The 17,681-nt window shown below is 54.8% G+C and overlaps 1 protein-coding gene across 46 annotated transcripts in view; it reads left to right on the top strand.

The window, feature by feature from the left end:
* The window catches only part of LOC126952767 (ubiquinol-cytochrome-c reductase complex assembly factor 2), a 317,841-nt gene that overhangs the window by 265,990 nt on the left and 34,170 nt on the right, over positions 1-17,681 (top strand). Inside the window, exons 1-2 of one of the 46 annotated variants that reach the window (XM_050787718.1) lie at positions 4,133-4,372; positions 15,126-15,502. The exons of 42 other annotated variants lie outside the window; for them this stretch is intronic. In XM_050787718.1, the coding sequence (XP_050643675.1) occupies positions 15,304-15,502 (199 nt within the window). In that variant the 5' untranslated portion in view covers positions 4,133-4,372; positions 15,126-15,303. Of the gene's footprint in view, positions 1-4,132; positions 4,373-4,752; positions 4,758-9,762; positions 9,768-15,125; positions 15,503-17,681 lie in introns of those variants that run through there. 3 more of the 46 variants (XM_050787720.1, XM_050787771.1, XM_050787770.1) reach the window with 3 other exon arrangements.

Here is a 17,681-nt window from a genome sequence, read left to right as displayed (position 1 = left end):
CAGTGGGGCCGTCTGCCTTCCAGAGAGTTTATCACCTCCCAGATTCCCGGCTGTAGTGGTCTGGGCCGGCCCTCCTACCCCAGTCTCTTCAGCTGTTTGGGAGCCCGACAGGGCAGGCTCTGATGCAGAGCCCTGAACTGGGTCCAACACGCAGGCTGGAAGCTCCCGGGTGGGGCTGGGAGCTGGGGGCCAGGTCAGGCCAGCAGGGATGTGATGCTAGGGAAGCCATAAGCCGCCCAGCCTCAAGGTCCCCCTTGCTGTGAAGGGCTGGACACTGACCTCTCTCAGGGCATGCTCCAACCTGCACTTTCTAGGCAGTGAGGCGGCGGGGAGGAGAAGGAAGAGGAAGGTGCCAAAAGCTGGGGTACAGTGACAGGGGAGCCCAGCATGGCAGGAGGGGCTTTTACTGGAACGTGGGCAGGTCTGTAGCCGCCACCCATGTTTACACTGTGGGAAGGGGTGATGACACATCCTAGAATGAGGTGGAGGTTGTTGTCTCTAGGGCAGGAACACTGGGTCATGGGAGCAGGGACGGGGGCAGCTGTTGAGGAGGGATGATGCCACAGAGCCACAGCAACCGAGCCAAAGGCCCCCATCAACGGGTCAGGGAGAGGAAAGGAAACCGCTGTTGTGCAAGCCAGAGCATGGCGAACCCGGGAGGGAAAGCCAGAGACCCAGAATGTGTCCACGTGTTTATCCACTCATTCATTCATTCACCAAACAAGTATTGGAAGGCTGGCGCTGGGTTACATGCTGAGGACATAGCGTTGAGCAAAATGAGCCAAGTCACTGTCCCCAAGGAGGAGATACAGGCAAGGAGCAAGTCACACACATAAATATGCAACTACAGCTGGCATAAGCACTTCTAAAAAAAGGGACTAGGTGGTAGACTGTTTTAGAAAGGGCCAGGAGGGCTTCCCGGAGGTGGTGACACTGGAGCTGGAGCTTGCATCTGAAGGATGAAGAGGAGTTAGCCAGGTGTGAGGTGGGGCTGAGGAGGTGGGCAGGGGCTGAACACTGGGGGTGAAATTTGGACTTTATTCTAAGGATGGAGCCACTGACAAGTATTAAGCAGCAAAGTGACATGACTTGAATTGTTTCTAAACATCACCCTGGGGAGAATGGCTTGTAGGAGCCATAACAATTACAAAGGAGCAGGCTGTAAAGAGATGTGGGAGAACATGAGGAGCTACTGAAGTCATCCACGACTACAAGGTGGGCCAGGCCAGGGCCACAGAGATGGAGAAAAGGGGACCAATTCGAGAAACGTATGGGGCATGAAATCCACAGGACATAGTGAGGGATGAACAGCCAGGGAAGGCAGCAGTGAAGGGGGAAGTCCTCAAAGGTCAGTCCAGGCTGGGGAGGGAGAGGCCAACGGGGAGCTGGCCAGAGAGAGACCTGCCCACCAAATAGTGAGTGCATGCCTATGAGCCCCAGGCGTTTTCTGCCTCCAAATGGTGGCATCTATGGGCTGGCCTAGGATGCTCCTAGTCCACAGAAGAGAGAGTACCACGCTGGTCAGGACTGATTTCCGGAAGCCAGGACCAGAGGGTAGGCAGAGAGCAAAGTGGGTCCCAGACATGGCTATGGAAAGCGTAGAGCAGCAGGCATCTTGGAAGGGAAGTTGAGCTTTGGGGAAATGACCATGGAGAGAAGTTGGCTGAAGTCGGAAAACAGAAATAAAGTGCCCTATATGATTGCATAAGGAAAGTACCAGATCATGGATTCTGGACGGCGGGCCCCTGTGTGTGTTTACTGCTGTACGTCTCAGGTCACATATTAGGGGCTCGAAAATGTTGTTACATAAATAGAAGAATAAGAAGTCAATATGGAACCTTGCTCTTTACAACAGCAGCAAAACAAACACAGAAAGCAGGTGGTGGAAAGTGGACAGGCCCTCCTGGAGACCTGGGGGCCAGGGCACTCACTGGCCATCTTGCTCAAGTGGGAAGTCCTTCCCCCTCTAGAACCTGAAGGGCCTCCTGCTCATCCCTGTGGAGGTTCTGGGGTTCCCAGAATAGGGATGTGTGTGAGTCCAGCGTGAGAGGGAGAGGGGAGGTGGGGCAGGGCTGGGGGGAAAGGAGGTCATACCCTCTTCCAGGGCCAGGTAACCGGAGCCCAGCACACAGCTGGGCAGGGGGAGGGACAGAGCACGCAGGAGGCCATGTGCCTTCCCTGGTGAAATGTGATCAGTCAGTCACTCTGCAGGGGGAGTCATGGGGCAGGGAGGGGATCATGGGACCCCCACCCCACTTTAAACCAGGCTTCAGGGCACCCCAGGAATTCCTGTTATGTCTGCGGGGCTCTGCCCTCTCTGGGCATGGGGAGGCCCACATCCATCCACACAGTGGAGATGGGAGAGGAGCTCAGCCACCCAAGGGCAGCTGGGCAGGTAGGTACCCCCACACGGGCTGCAGCCTCTCCATCACCCCTTGTTCTTTTTTTTTTTTTTTTTTTTTGGAGACAGGGTCTCTCTGTGGTGCCCAGGCTGGAATGCAGTGGCGTGATCAATTATGACTCACTGCAGCCTCAGCCTTCTGAGCTCAAGCATTCCTCCTGCCTCCGCCTCTGCCTCTCAAAATGCTAGGATTACAGGTGTGAGCCACCGTGCCCAGCCACCCCTTGTTCTCTTGCTGCTAACACATCTGCTGAGCAGCTCCTGCTGTGCCAAGCATTGGAGCAGGTAAAGAGGGCACTGAACAGACAATGGCTGGCGGGCAAGGGCCAGGAGAGTGGGTTCCAGTCACCTTCCCCATCTTGCCTCTGTGAAATGAGCAGTGAGGGAGAAGGGGCCATCCTGGAACATGTTCTCCATGGACACGTGGAAATGGAGAAAGTACTGCACCAACAGATCTGGGGGGACCAGGAGATGGGTAAGGGGGTCTTGGGGGATGAGTCCGAGAGAGGCTGAACCAGACCAGTGGGCGACCTGGGCCTGAGCGAAGCAGGCAGTGTCTCTGGCCAGAGAAGAGGCTGAGCCCCTCATCCACACATGGAGCGGCCCAGGAAAGGCAGGTGGGGCACCAGTGCCCAGGGGAACTTTAGCCAGATGTCCAGGGTAGCCTGATCTGCCTAATACTGGTCCAGGGTTACTTGGACCTGAAGCCTGTCCCCTGATGAACCCTGTCCTTTGCCCCCACCCCCTCTCTCATGGTCCACCAGCCTGATTCCTCAACATCTCAGGAACTCGCCCTCTCCTTCCCCACACTGCCCCCTCTCCCAACCAGGCTAGGACTTTCCTGGAGGACAGCATCTGTCTGCTCACCTTTGAGAGTTTTAGACACAAGCCTGAGCCGACTCTTCCTGGCATAAAGCACCTAAATTCCTCCCAGAGGCTGAGGACAGAGGGTGGTGAGGCCACCTTGTCCCTACCCCATCTCTCCCCAGTCCCACTCCCTATAGCTTCCACCTCCCTGCCCCTCCTCCTGCCTGTCTCTGGGCCTCTGCACAGCCTCTCCTGTAGCTACAGCCCCTTCTCACCACCCTCCCCACTCAACCAAATGACCCTGTTTCTCCTTCAGCTCTCAGCCAGTCAGCTCCTCCAGGACGCCCTCCTCACTCTCTGCAAAGTCCTCTACCCTCTATTCTCTCACCAGACACTTAGCCTGAAGTTGCCCTCTGACTTGCTAAGCCCCCAACTGCAATCCCCTGACACTGGGGGTGCTTGGTCAGCCCTAGCAGAGGGCCTCAAAAAATGCTTGTTGATGGACTGATTGTCCTCAGTCTAACTGACTGTTGCCTGAACGTCTTGATTGTCCTCAGTCTAACTGACTGTTGCCTGAACGTCTTGCCGCCTGACTTTCCTTCTCTCTAGCAGCCACAGCTTAGGGTAAGCTGCAGTGAGGTTCCTGCAGAGAGGATGGGGCAAGAAGCCCAGCAGAAAGGAGAGCAAGAACCCCCAACCCGAGACTCACCCCTTTTCTTTCAAATTAGGAATCAAAAAATAACCAGGGCCTTGCGGTGATCGGCCCTCGGTGCCCAGGTCCTGACATCCATGCAGGCAGCTCAGCTGAACTCTCCCCTGCCTTAGACCACTCCTCCTTTCCTCCTCCCCTCTTCTCTCTCCTCTTCTTTGTCCCCTCCCTTCCAACCCCTCTGGCCCTGCCCCAGAGCAGCAGAACACCCAGCTGACAGCTGGACATGCCAGTCCCCACCAGCCCTTCCCCAGAGGGTCAGGTGACCCTTCCCTCCCCAGGTCACGTCAGCCCGGCCCTCCCGGACAGACCTCGCGCACCAGGGCTCTGGTGGACAGTGAATGCTCCACGCTGGGATGGGCTGTTGCCTGATGCCTGTACATGGTGGGCACTGAGAGACAAGATTCCTGGGCCCTGCCTTCCACACACTCCCTACCATCTCAGAGGAAGCTCTGGTGAGTGCCGCCTTGTGGGCAGGGACGGGCAGGGCCAGCCTTGCTGAGCCTTTGACGGGGCCTGACTGAGGGGAGAGAGGGTCTTGTGTCCACAGGGCCTGTCTATACCCTGGGGTCTCATCTCCATTCCAGGCTGGTCAGGAGTCTGCCCCACGGAGGTGCCAGCGTCTTCGTGGAGGTCTGTCCATCTGTGTGTGGCGGGGGTGGGGTAGAGTGTTGGGACAGTTCAGTGCGTATAGGAATTCTGGCATCTGCTCCTCTTTCATCCCTCTCCCTTCTCCCAGGGGAATTCCACCCCTCCCCTTCCAGGGGTGCCTGGAGTCCTCTCACTTCAGGGTGGACTGGGACTGCAGAGGAAGCTGGGGGGAGGGGCAAGTACAGGGGGCTGCGTTAACCCTTAACAGAGGCAGGTGTCCAAGAAACGTGGGCAGCAGCATCTCCTGGGCCCAGGAACGGCATGTCCTAGCCCAGCAGCCCCAGCTTTCCACGGGAGGGGGCAGGAGGCTGGCACAAGGTTGGATGACGTCAACGTCTACAGCAGCTGCCTGGGGCCTGGGGCAGGGTGGTGGTAGACCATGGGATGGGGGTCATGGGGGTCGGAGGCATGTCTCCACTAAGCGGTGGTCCCTGATGCCCTGGGCAGTGGTGGAGTCTTGGCCCCCACCCATGACTCTTCTAGGCACCCTAGTGAACCTGAGAACTGAGCTTGCCTTGGGGGCCTTGGGGTCCCTGGGGGCCTTAAACCCCCCATGCCAGGCCTCTTCCCCAGAAATTCTGATCCCATGGGGAGGGACTCAGGCTTCTACACTTTTTAAAAGCTACCCATTTATTTTTTATCCTTTTATTACGAAAAACTTCAAGCATACAGAAAAAAATAGAGGGAATGATCTCATGAACACCTGTACATCCTGCGCCTGATTTCAGCAGTGGCCCGAGTTTTGTCGTATTTGTTTCATCAAATACGCTACAGCTAGAGTGTCCTGACATCACAGCATGCCTCTCCCCCATCACAAAGTCCCTCAGTACGTCCTCACATAACCCACTGTCCACTCACAAATGAGCAACTACCCATGAGTGTCTGCGTCCTGTCCGCGGTCTCCTTTCCCCAGCTGGCCCCAAATGTCTGTTAGTGTTTTGTTAGAAGAGGATCCAGTCAAAAGGCACTGGGTCAGCAGGTCTCTTAAATCTCTTTCAATTAGGAAGAGCCTCTGCCAACCTCCCGACCACCCACCATGGGTGATTTTTCCCCACCACTTTGCCTTGCTGAATCGAAGGGGTGGGGGGTGTCCCAAAGGAGGGTAAGAACATGGCAGAGTCAGACAGCTCTCAGTACAGATAGGAAAGCTGAGGCCCAGAGAGGCAGGCACAGGGAGCCTGAGGCAGAACCAGGTCTCCTGTCCCCTCCTGGGCCACTTCCCTGCATCCCTGCCCCTCAGTGCTCCTGTGGCCTCTGGGGCCCTCCCCGTCTTCGCCCTGCTGCTTCTGGGGGTCACAGGCCAGGCCAAGCCCACCCCCTGGACAGCAGCATCTCCTGCTTTCTCCTGCCCTCCACAGAGCACTGAATAAATCCTTCCCAGGCAGAAACCCTGATGGTTGCTATCTTATTCACCAGCAGCCACAGGGAACAGCAATAAACTTTATGAGCATCAGGTCCTTCAGGGAAGGAAGCCTGCGCACTGGCTGGGGAGGTGAGGGGTGGGAGCGGGAGCAGGAGGGGCGTGCTTGCCCGCGGGCTGCAGTTGCAATGAGTTACCTCAATACTAGTTACTGCAACTCATCCAGGGCTGGGAGGCCCAGCTGGCAGCTGAGAGGGCTCACCCACCCACTAGGGTGCCACAGCCTGGGTGGGATGGACAAATGGGGTGGAGATTGCTGGAGATCCCATCCTGCTCTGCCCAGATGGGCTCTCAAGTGTCCCACCGCCCCCAGCCCATTCCCACCCCCTCCCCCTCAGCCCCTGACCCTGGTTAAGCAGCGGAAGGGGAGGGCAAGAGGAGATGTTGTTATAGAACGTTATGGGGAGAATCCAACCTCAATGATGGCTTCTGAGCTTTTCAAAAACCCCCTGCCTGGTGGAGGCAGAACTTCAGCTGCCGTTGGGGCTCTCTGGGACAGGTCTGGGCAAAGCCAGGCAAACCTAGGGCAGTTCCAAGAATGTGTCCCCCAGTCGCTGGGCGAGGAGGTGGGTGCTGGCTTTAGTTTTCTGTTAATCCCTCTCAGGCATTTGGAGCCTCAGCGTGTGTGCCGCTGCCCTCTGCTGGGGAAAGACCTTGCCTGCATTCTCCCTCAGCCACACACTCCCAAACACGCACAAGCATTCACACGCACTCACACAAACATGCAAACACACACACGCACACACACTCCGTCCCATTATTGTGTTTTGACCTTAAAGAGCTGTTCCATCTTGCAACCATAAAACCGCCATGCTAACCGCTGGCAACACCTTGCGTCTGTGGCTCATAGGCCTCTTGCACAAGACAGGTGGTGGCTGGTCATATTACTTAGAGGAAGGCGGCAGGTGTGGGGCAGGGTGTTGGAGGCTGGGAAATGTGTAGGCAGGTCTGGGTGTTTGGCAACATCCAAGATCCTGGGTGCAGCTTCAAGAGGCAAAGTCCAGAGGAGAAAAGCATGCCTGGGAGGGGCTGTCAGAGCAGTTGCTAACCATGGCTGAGGAGCTGCGTGTCCAGGGGTCAGGATCTATTAGGGGACCAAGAGGGAGAAGCCCTCGCAGCCTCTGCCTTCCCAGAGCAGCCCTTCCAGTGGCACTCGACTTCGTGAGTCATCTTTCCCCCATATTTCTCCCACCTTGACAGCAAGATCAGAACATTGTTGGTGCTGCTAAGTACATTTGTCAGTGGCTGAAGGGCTTCTAAACTAATAATCGCTGTATTAAAATCGTATTTGGTCCTCAAGCTGGAGAAACATTGTGAGATTTTAAATGTTAAGAAAAAAGAAGAAAAAGAACCCCTCTCAAAGGATAAAATCAGCCCCGAAATAAGTTTCTATGACTGAGGAATATGAAGTATTGTTCTGTGATTCTAGAAATCAAGCCTTCCCCGGGAAACAGATGCTCTCCTAAGCCACATATTTCAGCCATGGCTGGGAAAGTGATGTGTGAAGTCCCCCAGCACCAGGTATTGATCCCACCGAGCCGGGGAGCCACACGGACGGAGGGCGCACCATCCTACAGCCCTTGAGTCATTTTTAGAATGGATTTTAAAACTCCATTTTTCCCCCTGGAAAATAAGCTTGTACCTTCCAACCTGGATGGCCCCAAATGATGCACGACCCCTCAGCCATGTGAGAAACTCCAAATTTCTCCTGCCCATTACAACCTAAGCGGTTTTAAATGGTTTTTGGGTCCTCTCATCTCTAATAGATTAAAAAATGCTCCCTTGGGCATCGCGAAGACATTGAATGGTACTTGTACCAAACCTCTGGCTCCGAGAGGCCTGTGAAATGTAAGTTAGAGCTTCAGAGGTGAGAGGGCAGGCCATAAACCATGCTGCTTTGCCGCCTGCCACATTTTATATTATAGTTTTCTTTTGCTACAAGCTGTTTCTTAATTATCTTCTACCCAGAAAGCCCTCTCTCCACCACATGGCTAAGATTTATCGGGACGTGGTCCCAAAGGCTTCAGCACCCTGATGATCTCAGGAGACCACCTCCCTGCACTGAGCTAGGGCCCAGGCCAACATCTCCTCTGGTTGGCCAGGCTAGGCTCACTCTCCGTCCCCCTCCATTGCCGGCTGCCTCTGCAGGCGCCCTGGTGCTGCAGCACTGGCAAGGCCAGCCCAGCACTCCCGCATCCTCCTCCTCCACACAACCCCCCCCCTTCAGCCATCGCCTCCCACCCTGTCCTTGACCTTCCCTATTGCTCCTTGTACACACGCTCCCTGAAGCAGGCCCTCCCCCAAGCTCCCCAAGGCTGAGCCAACATCTCCCCTCCTCCTGGACTCCTTCTCAGACCCCTCAAACCACCCTGATCTCAGCCAGGAGCAATACCTCTCCTAACCTCTTCTCTAGGACCCATTTGTCAACATAGTTTTTTCCCTACCAGTCCCTATGCAATCCTCATTACACTCTTAGGATCTGTTGATTGAGAAAAAGAGATGATGACAAAAACTACCAGGAATTCAATAATGCCTTTAAATGAATTTGTATTTTGTTAATTACCAACACATTTACATACATTTGAGAATTATCATGCCTCTAGGGGATTACTTTCCTACTCTGCAGACTGTGGTGGTGAGGATTTGGGTAAGGTCTTGGTGGGCCCCCGGGTGACAGCCCTCACCCAGGGCCCTAAGAATCCACACTGCTAAGCACTTCGTTAGGCACTGCCACCAGCAGCAGGATGCCCCTGGGTGTGCGCTCTTGCTGCCCAGCCAGGTGCAGCTTCTGAAAGTCTCCCTATCCTGACACAGGTTACTGAGACAAATGGCATAAAGAGGGCCCCAGACATCACCCTGGCCCTAAGAGCCTGAGTTGGGTCTCTGAGACTCTCAGAGACAGCCAGAGCAACTCAGCAGCCACTCCCCATCCAAGGGGACTGCACATGGTCAGAATGGGCATCGACTTTAGAATGAGAAAGACTCGTCACGGCCGAGTCCCAGGACTAGTGCCTGCTAGCTGTGGACCCCAGGAAAATTCTGCAACCATTCAGACCCTCAGTGTCGCCATCTGAAAATTCTCATCTGGAGAAACAGAGGTGTGACTGTAAAGCCAGGGGTCCAGAATTGACCCTTAGGAGTGGCAATGACATAGGATATGTTTGTGCAAGGAACAATTTGAGTAGCTGACTCAAGTGAAGTTGCTTTCTTTTCTTTTCTTTCTTTTTTTTTTTTTTTGAGATGGAGTCTCGCTCTGTTGCCCAGGCTGGAGTGCAATGGCATGATCTTGGCTCACAGCAACCTCTACCTCCTGGATTCAAGCAATTCCCCTGCCTCAGCCTCCCGAGTAGCTGGGATTACAGGCACGTGCTACTGGCTACATGCACTGGCTACTTTTAAAAATATTTTTAGTAGAGACAGGGTTTCACCACGTTGGCTAGGCTAGTCTCGAACTCCTGGCTTCAAGTGATTCACCTGCCTTGGCCTCCCATAGCACTGGGATTACAGGCGTGAACCACTGCGCCAGGTGAAGTGAAGTTGTTTTCAACTTAAGAGCTCCACACTGGGTGCCTGGCTGTGAGTCAGTGCATCAGGCAGGATGAACTAGGTCCTGCTGCATAACAAGCTACCCCCAAATCTCAGTGACTTCACAGAGTGAAGATTTATTTCCATAATGCTATATATCCAGTATGTACAGTCACTTAGGGACCCTGCTGACAGAGGCCACACCTCAGCATGTGCTTCCAAGATCACCATGGCCAGGGAAAGAGAATAGGGGGAATATCTCTTGAAGTTCCCGCCCAGAAGTAACACATGGCACCCATCCACATGATGCTGGAGAAAGCAAATCACGTGGGCCACGCTTACCTTCAAAGCTGCAATCATACCATGTTCCCACAGGGAAAAACAGAATGTTGTGAACAGCCCTGACAATGGCCACAGTCAGCCAGTCTGTTTTCGGATATAAGAAGCCAACAGGCTTTGAAAAGATATAGTCCATGACTAATCTATTCCTATTTTGAACCCCTACAAGTTTGATTTGTGGTTTCGTCTGCCACCTTCCCTAAAATGGGAGTGTGAGTCCTAAAAGAGATGCATCTTCTGTAATGTTAATGAACTCAGATTTAGCATGTGGAAAGTGCTTACAACATACAAAGACTCTCCGGAAATAAAACTGTGCCGACGGGTTGTGACAAGTTATGATGCCCTTCTCCGCCTCAGGTTGATGGGTGGCATCTGTCATTGTGTCTGGCATCAGCGAGGTCTTGGGGTCTTAGAATCACTGGTATTGTCATCTGTCTCCACTCTGGAAGCCAAACCCACTCACGGCCCTGCTATCAGTGACCCTCTTTTCAGACTGGGGAGTGTCTCACGGGCTAGCACAGGCTGGCTGTCACTCAGGCCCCGTGGGGCTGCGGAGCAGGGTCTGTACTGGCAAAGACAGCCCAGGGCCTCATTTAACAACCAGTTTGGTGGCTGTGCCCCATCAGCAGAAATTAGCCCTTGAGTCTCCTGGAGTGAGGCCCAGCGTTACTTCATTCAGGACATGATGCAATGACAGGGCAGGAGGACACAGAGACCTGGGGCCATCTGTCCACTTCCTGGTGGTGGCAGGGGGATGGGCAACCTTTAAGTTGAGCTCTTCTGGCTAGGGGCATCTCACCCTCTTGCCTGCCTCATTCTTACTCTCCCTATGCCCCCGCAAGGAGCCCTAGGGAAGGATGCTGGGCAAGGGGTCTGAGCTGCAGGGATGTGGGAGGAGATGTGGGCTGGAGAGAAGGACAACTGTCTCCCTTCAAAGCACTAAAGAGAGCCAAGGATATTTGGCAGCAGGCACCTCACCTGCCATCCAGCACCCAAGCTGACTCATGGGAGTTAGTCCTGAGAATAACCCAGGCAGTGACAGACCCCTCGTGGTGGCAATGCTTGGAAGAAAGACTCCACGAAGGAGTGTCTGCGCTTTGTCATCAGAGCATCACGACAAGGCTGTGGCAGAGGGCCACAAGCCAAGCCTCAGAGTGCTTCCCTGGTTCATCTCAGGCCTCAGCAAGCTCCAGGGGTGCCTGGAGTAGACCCTGGGCTTCTGACCCTTGCCCAAGGCTCTTAGGAAACAGAACAGGCCCAGGGCGCTGTGGCAGAAGTGCCTGCATGTGGCAAAAGGAAGGTCTGAGGTGAGAAAGGTCCTGCCAACTTGAATGATTTAATTGGGACTTGCCCGTGAGGAATGGGAAAAACAGGAGCCTCCCCCAGCTCAATCCCACAGAGCTGGAGGCCACACACAAAGGCAGAAACAGATAAAGAACCCTAGTCTTCCTTGGGAATCTGAGGTCAGCATCAGTGCCAAGGGGAGGCCACAGACTGCCTTCCCGAGCAGTGGTGAAACCTACCCTGCCCAGCCCCAGCTGAAGCTCCAGGGGCAGATGCCACTGCTCCTCCTGTCTCCTTCTGCCCCTTCCCACCAACCTGTGTCAGAATTGCAGACCACACAGCTCAGGAGCAGGAGGCCCTGCAGATGTCACCTAATCTACATCCTAGGCTGGCCCTCAAGAGAAAGGGCCTCAGTTTCCCCAGCCACCAAGTCCAGGTTTTTTTTTTCACAGGCTGGCTACCTGGTAGACAATCGCTGCCAATCCGTCCAGGTCCAGGGCAGGGGAGTTTGCACTGCTGTGCCACAGGCTGTGCGGAAGGCCCAGGGGTCTTCCCTGCTCACACTGCGCTCTCTGAGGAGGTACAGCCAGGACTCCTGAGAACGTCTGAGATCAGAGGGGAAGATTGCAGCAGGAACCAGTTCCCTGCTGGGAATGACAGCGCCTCTCGGGTCTCAGTGACACCCCCAGCCAGGAGGCTGTGGGAAGGTCGATACCAACCCCTGCTCTAGGTGGGCTCCCGCCTGATCCCTTCTGGTGGTTTCTGCAGAGGTGGGAGAGAGATGTGCTCCCCTCTCCAGCCCACCCACTCCTAGCACATGAACTGAATGTCATCAAGTGGGATGGGAGACAGGCCAGGGGGTAGACCAGGCCTGGGAGACAGGAAAACCTGTCCCAGCACCACCAGTGACTTACAGGTGACTTTGGCCAAGTCCCGGCCTCCTTGTGGCTCAATTTCCTGAAGTTTGAAGTATATAAACAACAACCCTCAGCCCTCTGCAGTGTGGCCGGGGAGCACACTCTGGGGCTACCATGCCTGGGTTCAAATCCCTGCTCTTCCCATATTAGCCAGGTGCAGATAGGGAAGCTACTTAACCTCTCTGTGCCTGTTTCCTCATCAGTAAAACAGGGCTGGTAACACGAATTGCCTCACAGGGTTACTATGGGTTGTAAGGCTTAAATGGGTTACTCTACACAAAGCACTAGAATGTGGCCACGGCAAGCGCCATATGCATGTAAACATTTATTGCCATTATTTCCTTGCCACAGCTTGCCACGGTGACGTCCATGTCCTTAGAGCTCTTTGGGGAGGTGAGCCGGGGAAGACAGGGGCGTGGACTTCCCAGTGCAGCAGCAGGAGGCCCAGGTGTGATTTGGCTGGGATGAGGCTGTGGAGCTGGGCTGGTATCCGCTGAGGCCAGGCCTGGCTAGTGAGGGGCCAGCCCTGGGGATACAAGTGTGTGGGGCGGAAGCCTTGCTCCTTCCAGGAGTGGCTATAAATGAACTTTACAGACTACCTGTCCCTGTAGTCACCAGAAGTACCTCTGCCTGGGGACAGGTCAGCTGGCAAAGGCCGACATGCCAGCAAGCCCAGCGAGAGGGGAGGCATCAGGCTGCCTTAGCTTCTCTGCTCTACTCCTTCTTGCCTTCTCCAAATTGCAAGTAGGACTGGGTTTACAGGCAACTGGCATATCCTTCCCATAACCAAAGGGTTAGCAAACTGAAGTTATCAGCTTTTTTGTGGGCCAATTTTCCTCTGTGTCCAGATACCTATCACCAGCTTCTTTTCTCAGGTCCTGAAACAGCTTCCCGATGGGGCTCACCTCTGCGCCACACTAGAGCAGAGCTGAAGAATGCCTAGGCTGGAGTCTCAGGCCCAGCCCCTTCACCATCAGACCTCCATCCTCCCACCCCAGCAGCCCCAGTTCTCCCAGTCACTCCAGCCACACAGCCAGTCACAGAAGCCTCACCCCTCATCCTACATACCAGCCTGAAGCCACACTCCTTCTCCCTCCTATAGCGGCACTTTTGGCCTGTAGGGCAGTAGCCAGTGGAAGAGGCCCAGTGTTAGGGAATGAACAGGCTGTGTTGAGGTTTTCAATGCCCGAGTGAGGTAGAAGTCCAGGCGGCTGGCAGGAGCCTCTCTGAGCCAGAGGCCTGGACAAATTGATGGGCACTGCTGTGCATGAATCCAGCCGGCTGTGCCTGTGGCCTGGACTGAAGGTCAATTAGAGGGTTAATCTTGCCCAGCACTGCCCAGCCTGGTGGCATCCATGACCGGGAGTCCAGCAGAGGGAGAGAGTATTAATAACTTGGTGGCGACGGGCACTGCTGTGGGAATGTGCTCTCAGGACAGGACGAACAGGGCTGGAAAAGCCTCCCCTTGCAGTGTCTCCTTGGCACTCTCCTGAGACAAAGTCAGGACGTCTTTAGGGGCTGTGTTTCCAACCCAGAGCGCCAGCTTTTGCCTGAGACCCATAGGCCCACCCTCAGGGAGGGTAAGAGGAGGGGGAGGAGGAGGAGGGGGCCGGGCCTAGAGAAGAGCAGGCCCCGGCTTTACTTCCCACTCTCCTGGCCAGCCGCAACCCTGCGCATGGTACTGTAGGCCTCACTGTCCTCATTTGCAAAGTGGCCTGCCTGTCCTACAACCCAGAGCTGTGAGGAAAATAGGACCAGCATGGCAATAATGCTAGAAATAATGATCACATATATTGAATGCTTTGCTCTGGGTACTGGGCTGTCCTTTCCACGGGCCTTATCTCAACTATGTCCCTAACTCCATGAGGTGAGTATCATTATTATCCTGTTCTACAGAGGGAGAAGGAGAAACTGAGGCCCAGAAAGGTTCAGTAACTTGTCCGAGGTCCCACAGCAATTATGTCACGGTGCCACGATGTAAATCAATGATGCACACCCATGCTGTACAAAAATAAAGCACTCCTGGCCAGGTGCGATGGCTCACACCTGTGATCCCAGCACTTTGGGAGGCCGAGGAGGGCGGATCACCTGAGGTCAGGAGTTCGAGACCAGCCTGGCCAACATGGTGAAACCCTGTCTCTACTAAAAAATACAAAAATAAGCCGGATGTGGTGGTGGTCGCCTGTAATCCCAGCTGCTCGGGAGGCTGAGGCAGGAGAATCGCTTGAACCCGGGAGGCAAAAGTTGCAGTGAGCTGAGATCACACCACTGCACTCCAGCCTGGGTGACAGAATGAGATTCTGTCTCTAAATAAATAAATAAAGCAAGCAAGCAAGCACTCCTGTACCCGTAATCCTCTGCAAGACAGTGAGAGCCCCAGTAGCAGTGGTTCAGCTTGCTTCTTGTTGGGCCTGGGATGAGTGTTCCCAGATGAAGGCAGGCAACATGACAGGTGAAGTTAAGATACTGTCTCTGCACCCTAGAAGCTTAGCATGTTGCTTGAATTTTTTTAATGTTTTAATATTTAAATTCAAAACGTACAAAACATTATTTAAAGTCTCTGGCTGGGCCCAGTGGCTCATGCCCGTAATCCTAGCACTTGGGAGGCCAAAGTGGGTGGATCACTTGAGCTCAGAAGTTTGAGACCAGCCTGGGCAACATGGTGAGACTCCATTTCTACAAAAAGTATAAAATTAGTTGGGCATGCTGGCACACACTTGTAGTCCCAGCTACTTGGAGGCTGAGGAGGGAGGATCACTTGAGCCCAGGAGGTCAAGGCTGCAGTGAGCCAAGATCATGCCACTGCATTCCAGCCTGGGCGACAGAGCAAGACCTCCTCTTAGATAAATAAATAAAGTCTCCTTCTCATCCCTGCTCCATGGAGGCAACCACTGTAACTGGTTTCTCATGACAGATTATTCCAGAAGTAATTGATGGATATTCACAGTCTTGTTTAAGGTACCAGTGAGGAACCTGTTCTGGGGTCGAGGCTGTGTGGGCTCTTCTAAGCACTGCCCTGCCCCAGCCACCACCTCCCTCATCTAACTTCCACCTTCCTCCCCTGCTTTCCAGAGGCCCCGCTGAGAACCCACAGACAGGAGGACAACTATGCTATGACAGCAGTAAAGGCCAAGAAGGAGAAAGTTGAGGACCGCTGACAGCCCGTGTGCTGTTGGGAGCTGCCCGTTCTACTTCACACCTTCCTCTAGCAAACTGTGCAGGGACCCCACCACCACCACCGTGTGTCACCATGGTTGTGCAAAACAGCGCAGACGCCGGGGACATGAGGGCAGGCGTGCAGCTGGAGCCCTTCCTGCACCAGGTTGGGGGGCACATGAGCGTGATGAAGTATGACGAGCATACAGTGTGCAAGCCCCTCATCTCCCGGGAGCAGAGGTTCTATGAATCCCTGCCGCTGGCCATGAAGCAATTCACCCCACAGTACAAAGGTGAGTGCCTGGGCAGCCAGGCCACGTCTGGGTGCCGCCACATGGAGGCCAGCTCATCCAATGCACCCACTGCATCCTCCTGTGCCGTGGGTGTGTATAAGGGTTGCCATGGAGACGCACCCCTCTCCCAGTGGGGCTGGCCTTCGCTGTCCTAGTTTCTCTGCACTCTTCAAGCCTCCAGGTCTAGAGTGTAATGCCGTTTGGCTTCCTTATAAATTAGCTGAAGCCACCAGGCTTCAAGGGATGGAGAAAATAAAACAACACCCATGTCCCACCTGGTCTCCAAGGGGGCATTCTGGTCTGTGCCTTCCGGGTGCCATAGCCAGCCATCTGATGCTGGCTGTAAACACAGGGCAAAGTGGGGCCTCCTTAACCTCCCTCTGAAAGCCAAGGAGGATGGCAGGCCTGGGACAGGGCTTAGGGATGCTGGGATGTGGCTTGCTTGGGAAGCCAGAACTGCCGCCCTCACCCAGGAAGAGGCAAAGCCAGGGATACGGGTTGCTGCTTGTGTGTAGCTGGGAAACTTCTGCATGGGGCAGCATGGATCTGAGCACAAGGTGGGTTCTGGGGAAAGAAAGTGGGTGGGGAGGGTGCTGCCTCCAGGCAGGGGTCAGGCTCCCCAGGACAGGGTGATTTGTCCACACCCAGCCTTCTGAAAGTGAGGCTTACAGGGCTCAGCCACACTCTGCCCGGTAGCCGGCCCCAGCAGTGAGGTGACTGCTCAGAGAAATAACCTCTTTAGAGGACTGTAGACCCCATGACTGCAAGCTGCTGCCCTCGTCAAACTGTTGATGGTGAAGGTGACAATAATATCCAAATAAGTCAATGAAAAACACATTTGCATTTCAATGATCAAGATAACTGGGAAGGATGGGGCCTGGTGTTTCTCAAGTGCAATCTGGCCTGGGAAACCAACTTCACCAGAATCCAGTGTGTATGTGCACAAAGGTGCACAGGTCCCCACGCCCCATGCCAGACATGTGAATCAGAATCCCTGGGTCTTGGGGTGAGGGTCAGGAATTCTCTCTCTTTTTTTTTTTTAAATAGTTTCGGTCTTGTTGCCCAGGCTGGCGTGCAATGGCGCGATCTCGGCTCATTGCAACCTCCGCCTCCCAGGTTCAAGCAATTCTCTTGCCCCAGCCTTCGGAGTAGCTGGGATTACAGGCACCCGCCACCACACCCAGCTAATTTACGGGGTTTCTCCGTGTTGGTCAGGCTGGTCTCAAACTCCCAACCTCAGGTGATCCACCCACCTCAGCCTTCCAAAGTGTTGGGATTACAGGTGTGAGCCACTGTGCCCAGCCAGGAATTCCTATTTAGCATGGTCCAGACCTAATGCCGGTAGGGAGACCAGGGCCTGGAGCCTTGAGCATTGCTTCCAAGCACTGTTTCACACATGCCTGGACTTCAGCCAGCCTGCCACTCCTGAGAGTCTAAGACAAGACCGATCAGCGTCACACACGGAGAGACGGGGAAGATGGTCCGTGGGCCACCTGTGTGGGCCTCCCTCTCCCTGAGGTCTTCCCAGCCCGCAGGCTGGTGTTGCCTGGCTGGTTGTGGGGTCACTTCCCATCTTGTCAGAGCACCCACTGGAATTAATGTCTGTTCCTTCAGAACTAAACTTAGCCCAGCAGAGGGGTGGCAGGATCGTGTGTGGGGCGGCCTCCTGCCAGCACCATTTCACGCTTGCTCCACACAGCTCTGGGGCTGAGATGGATGCCGGGCAGCCGCAGGCTAAGTGGGAGAGGCAGAGAGGTTGGCCTGGCCTTCAGGAGGTCGTCTTCACCCCCTCCTCTGCCCTGAGGTCTGGCTCCTAACTGTGGGCTCTTGGCCACATGGGCCTGCTCCACTCAGCTACACTGTTACTAAAGGGGTGAACTCGGGTGTCAGTGCTCAGGGGTCATCTAGCCCAAGGAAGGAGGGGGAGTGACTTGCCCAGGGTCATTCAGCGAGGGCCTCAGGTCAGGGGCACCTGAATCCCCATAAGGCTGCCACAAGGGTCTCCCTTTCCTCCGCTATAGGAACAGCCCTCACTGAGAGGGGCCATTTCTGAAGTGGCCACCACATGCCACAGAGTGCGTGTTCTCTCTTCTCACCACCCTACACCATGATGGCATCAGGGAGGACGATGGGCAGGGACGCCACTCCAGAGGGCAGTCTCTTGGGTCAGAGCTCGCCC

Source organism: Macaca thibetana, chromosome 4, assembly GCF_024542745.1.
Source record: "Macaca thibetana thibetana isolate TM-01 chromosome 4, ASM2454274v1, whole genome shotgun sequence".
In the NCBI taxonomy this organism is placed as follows: domain Eukaryota; kingdom Metazoa; phylum Chordata; class Mammalia; order Primates; family Cercopithecidae; genus Macaca; species Macaca thibetana.
The sequence above is the reverse complement of the archived record's forward strand: the minus strand, read 5'-3'. Positions and strand labels throughout refer to the sequence as shown.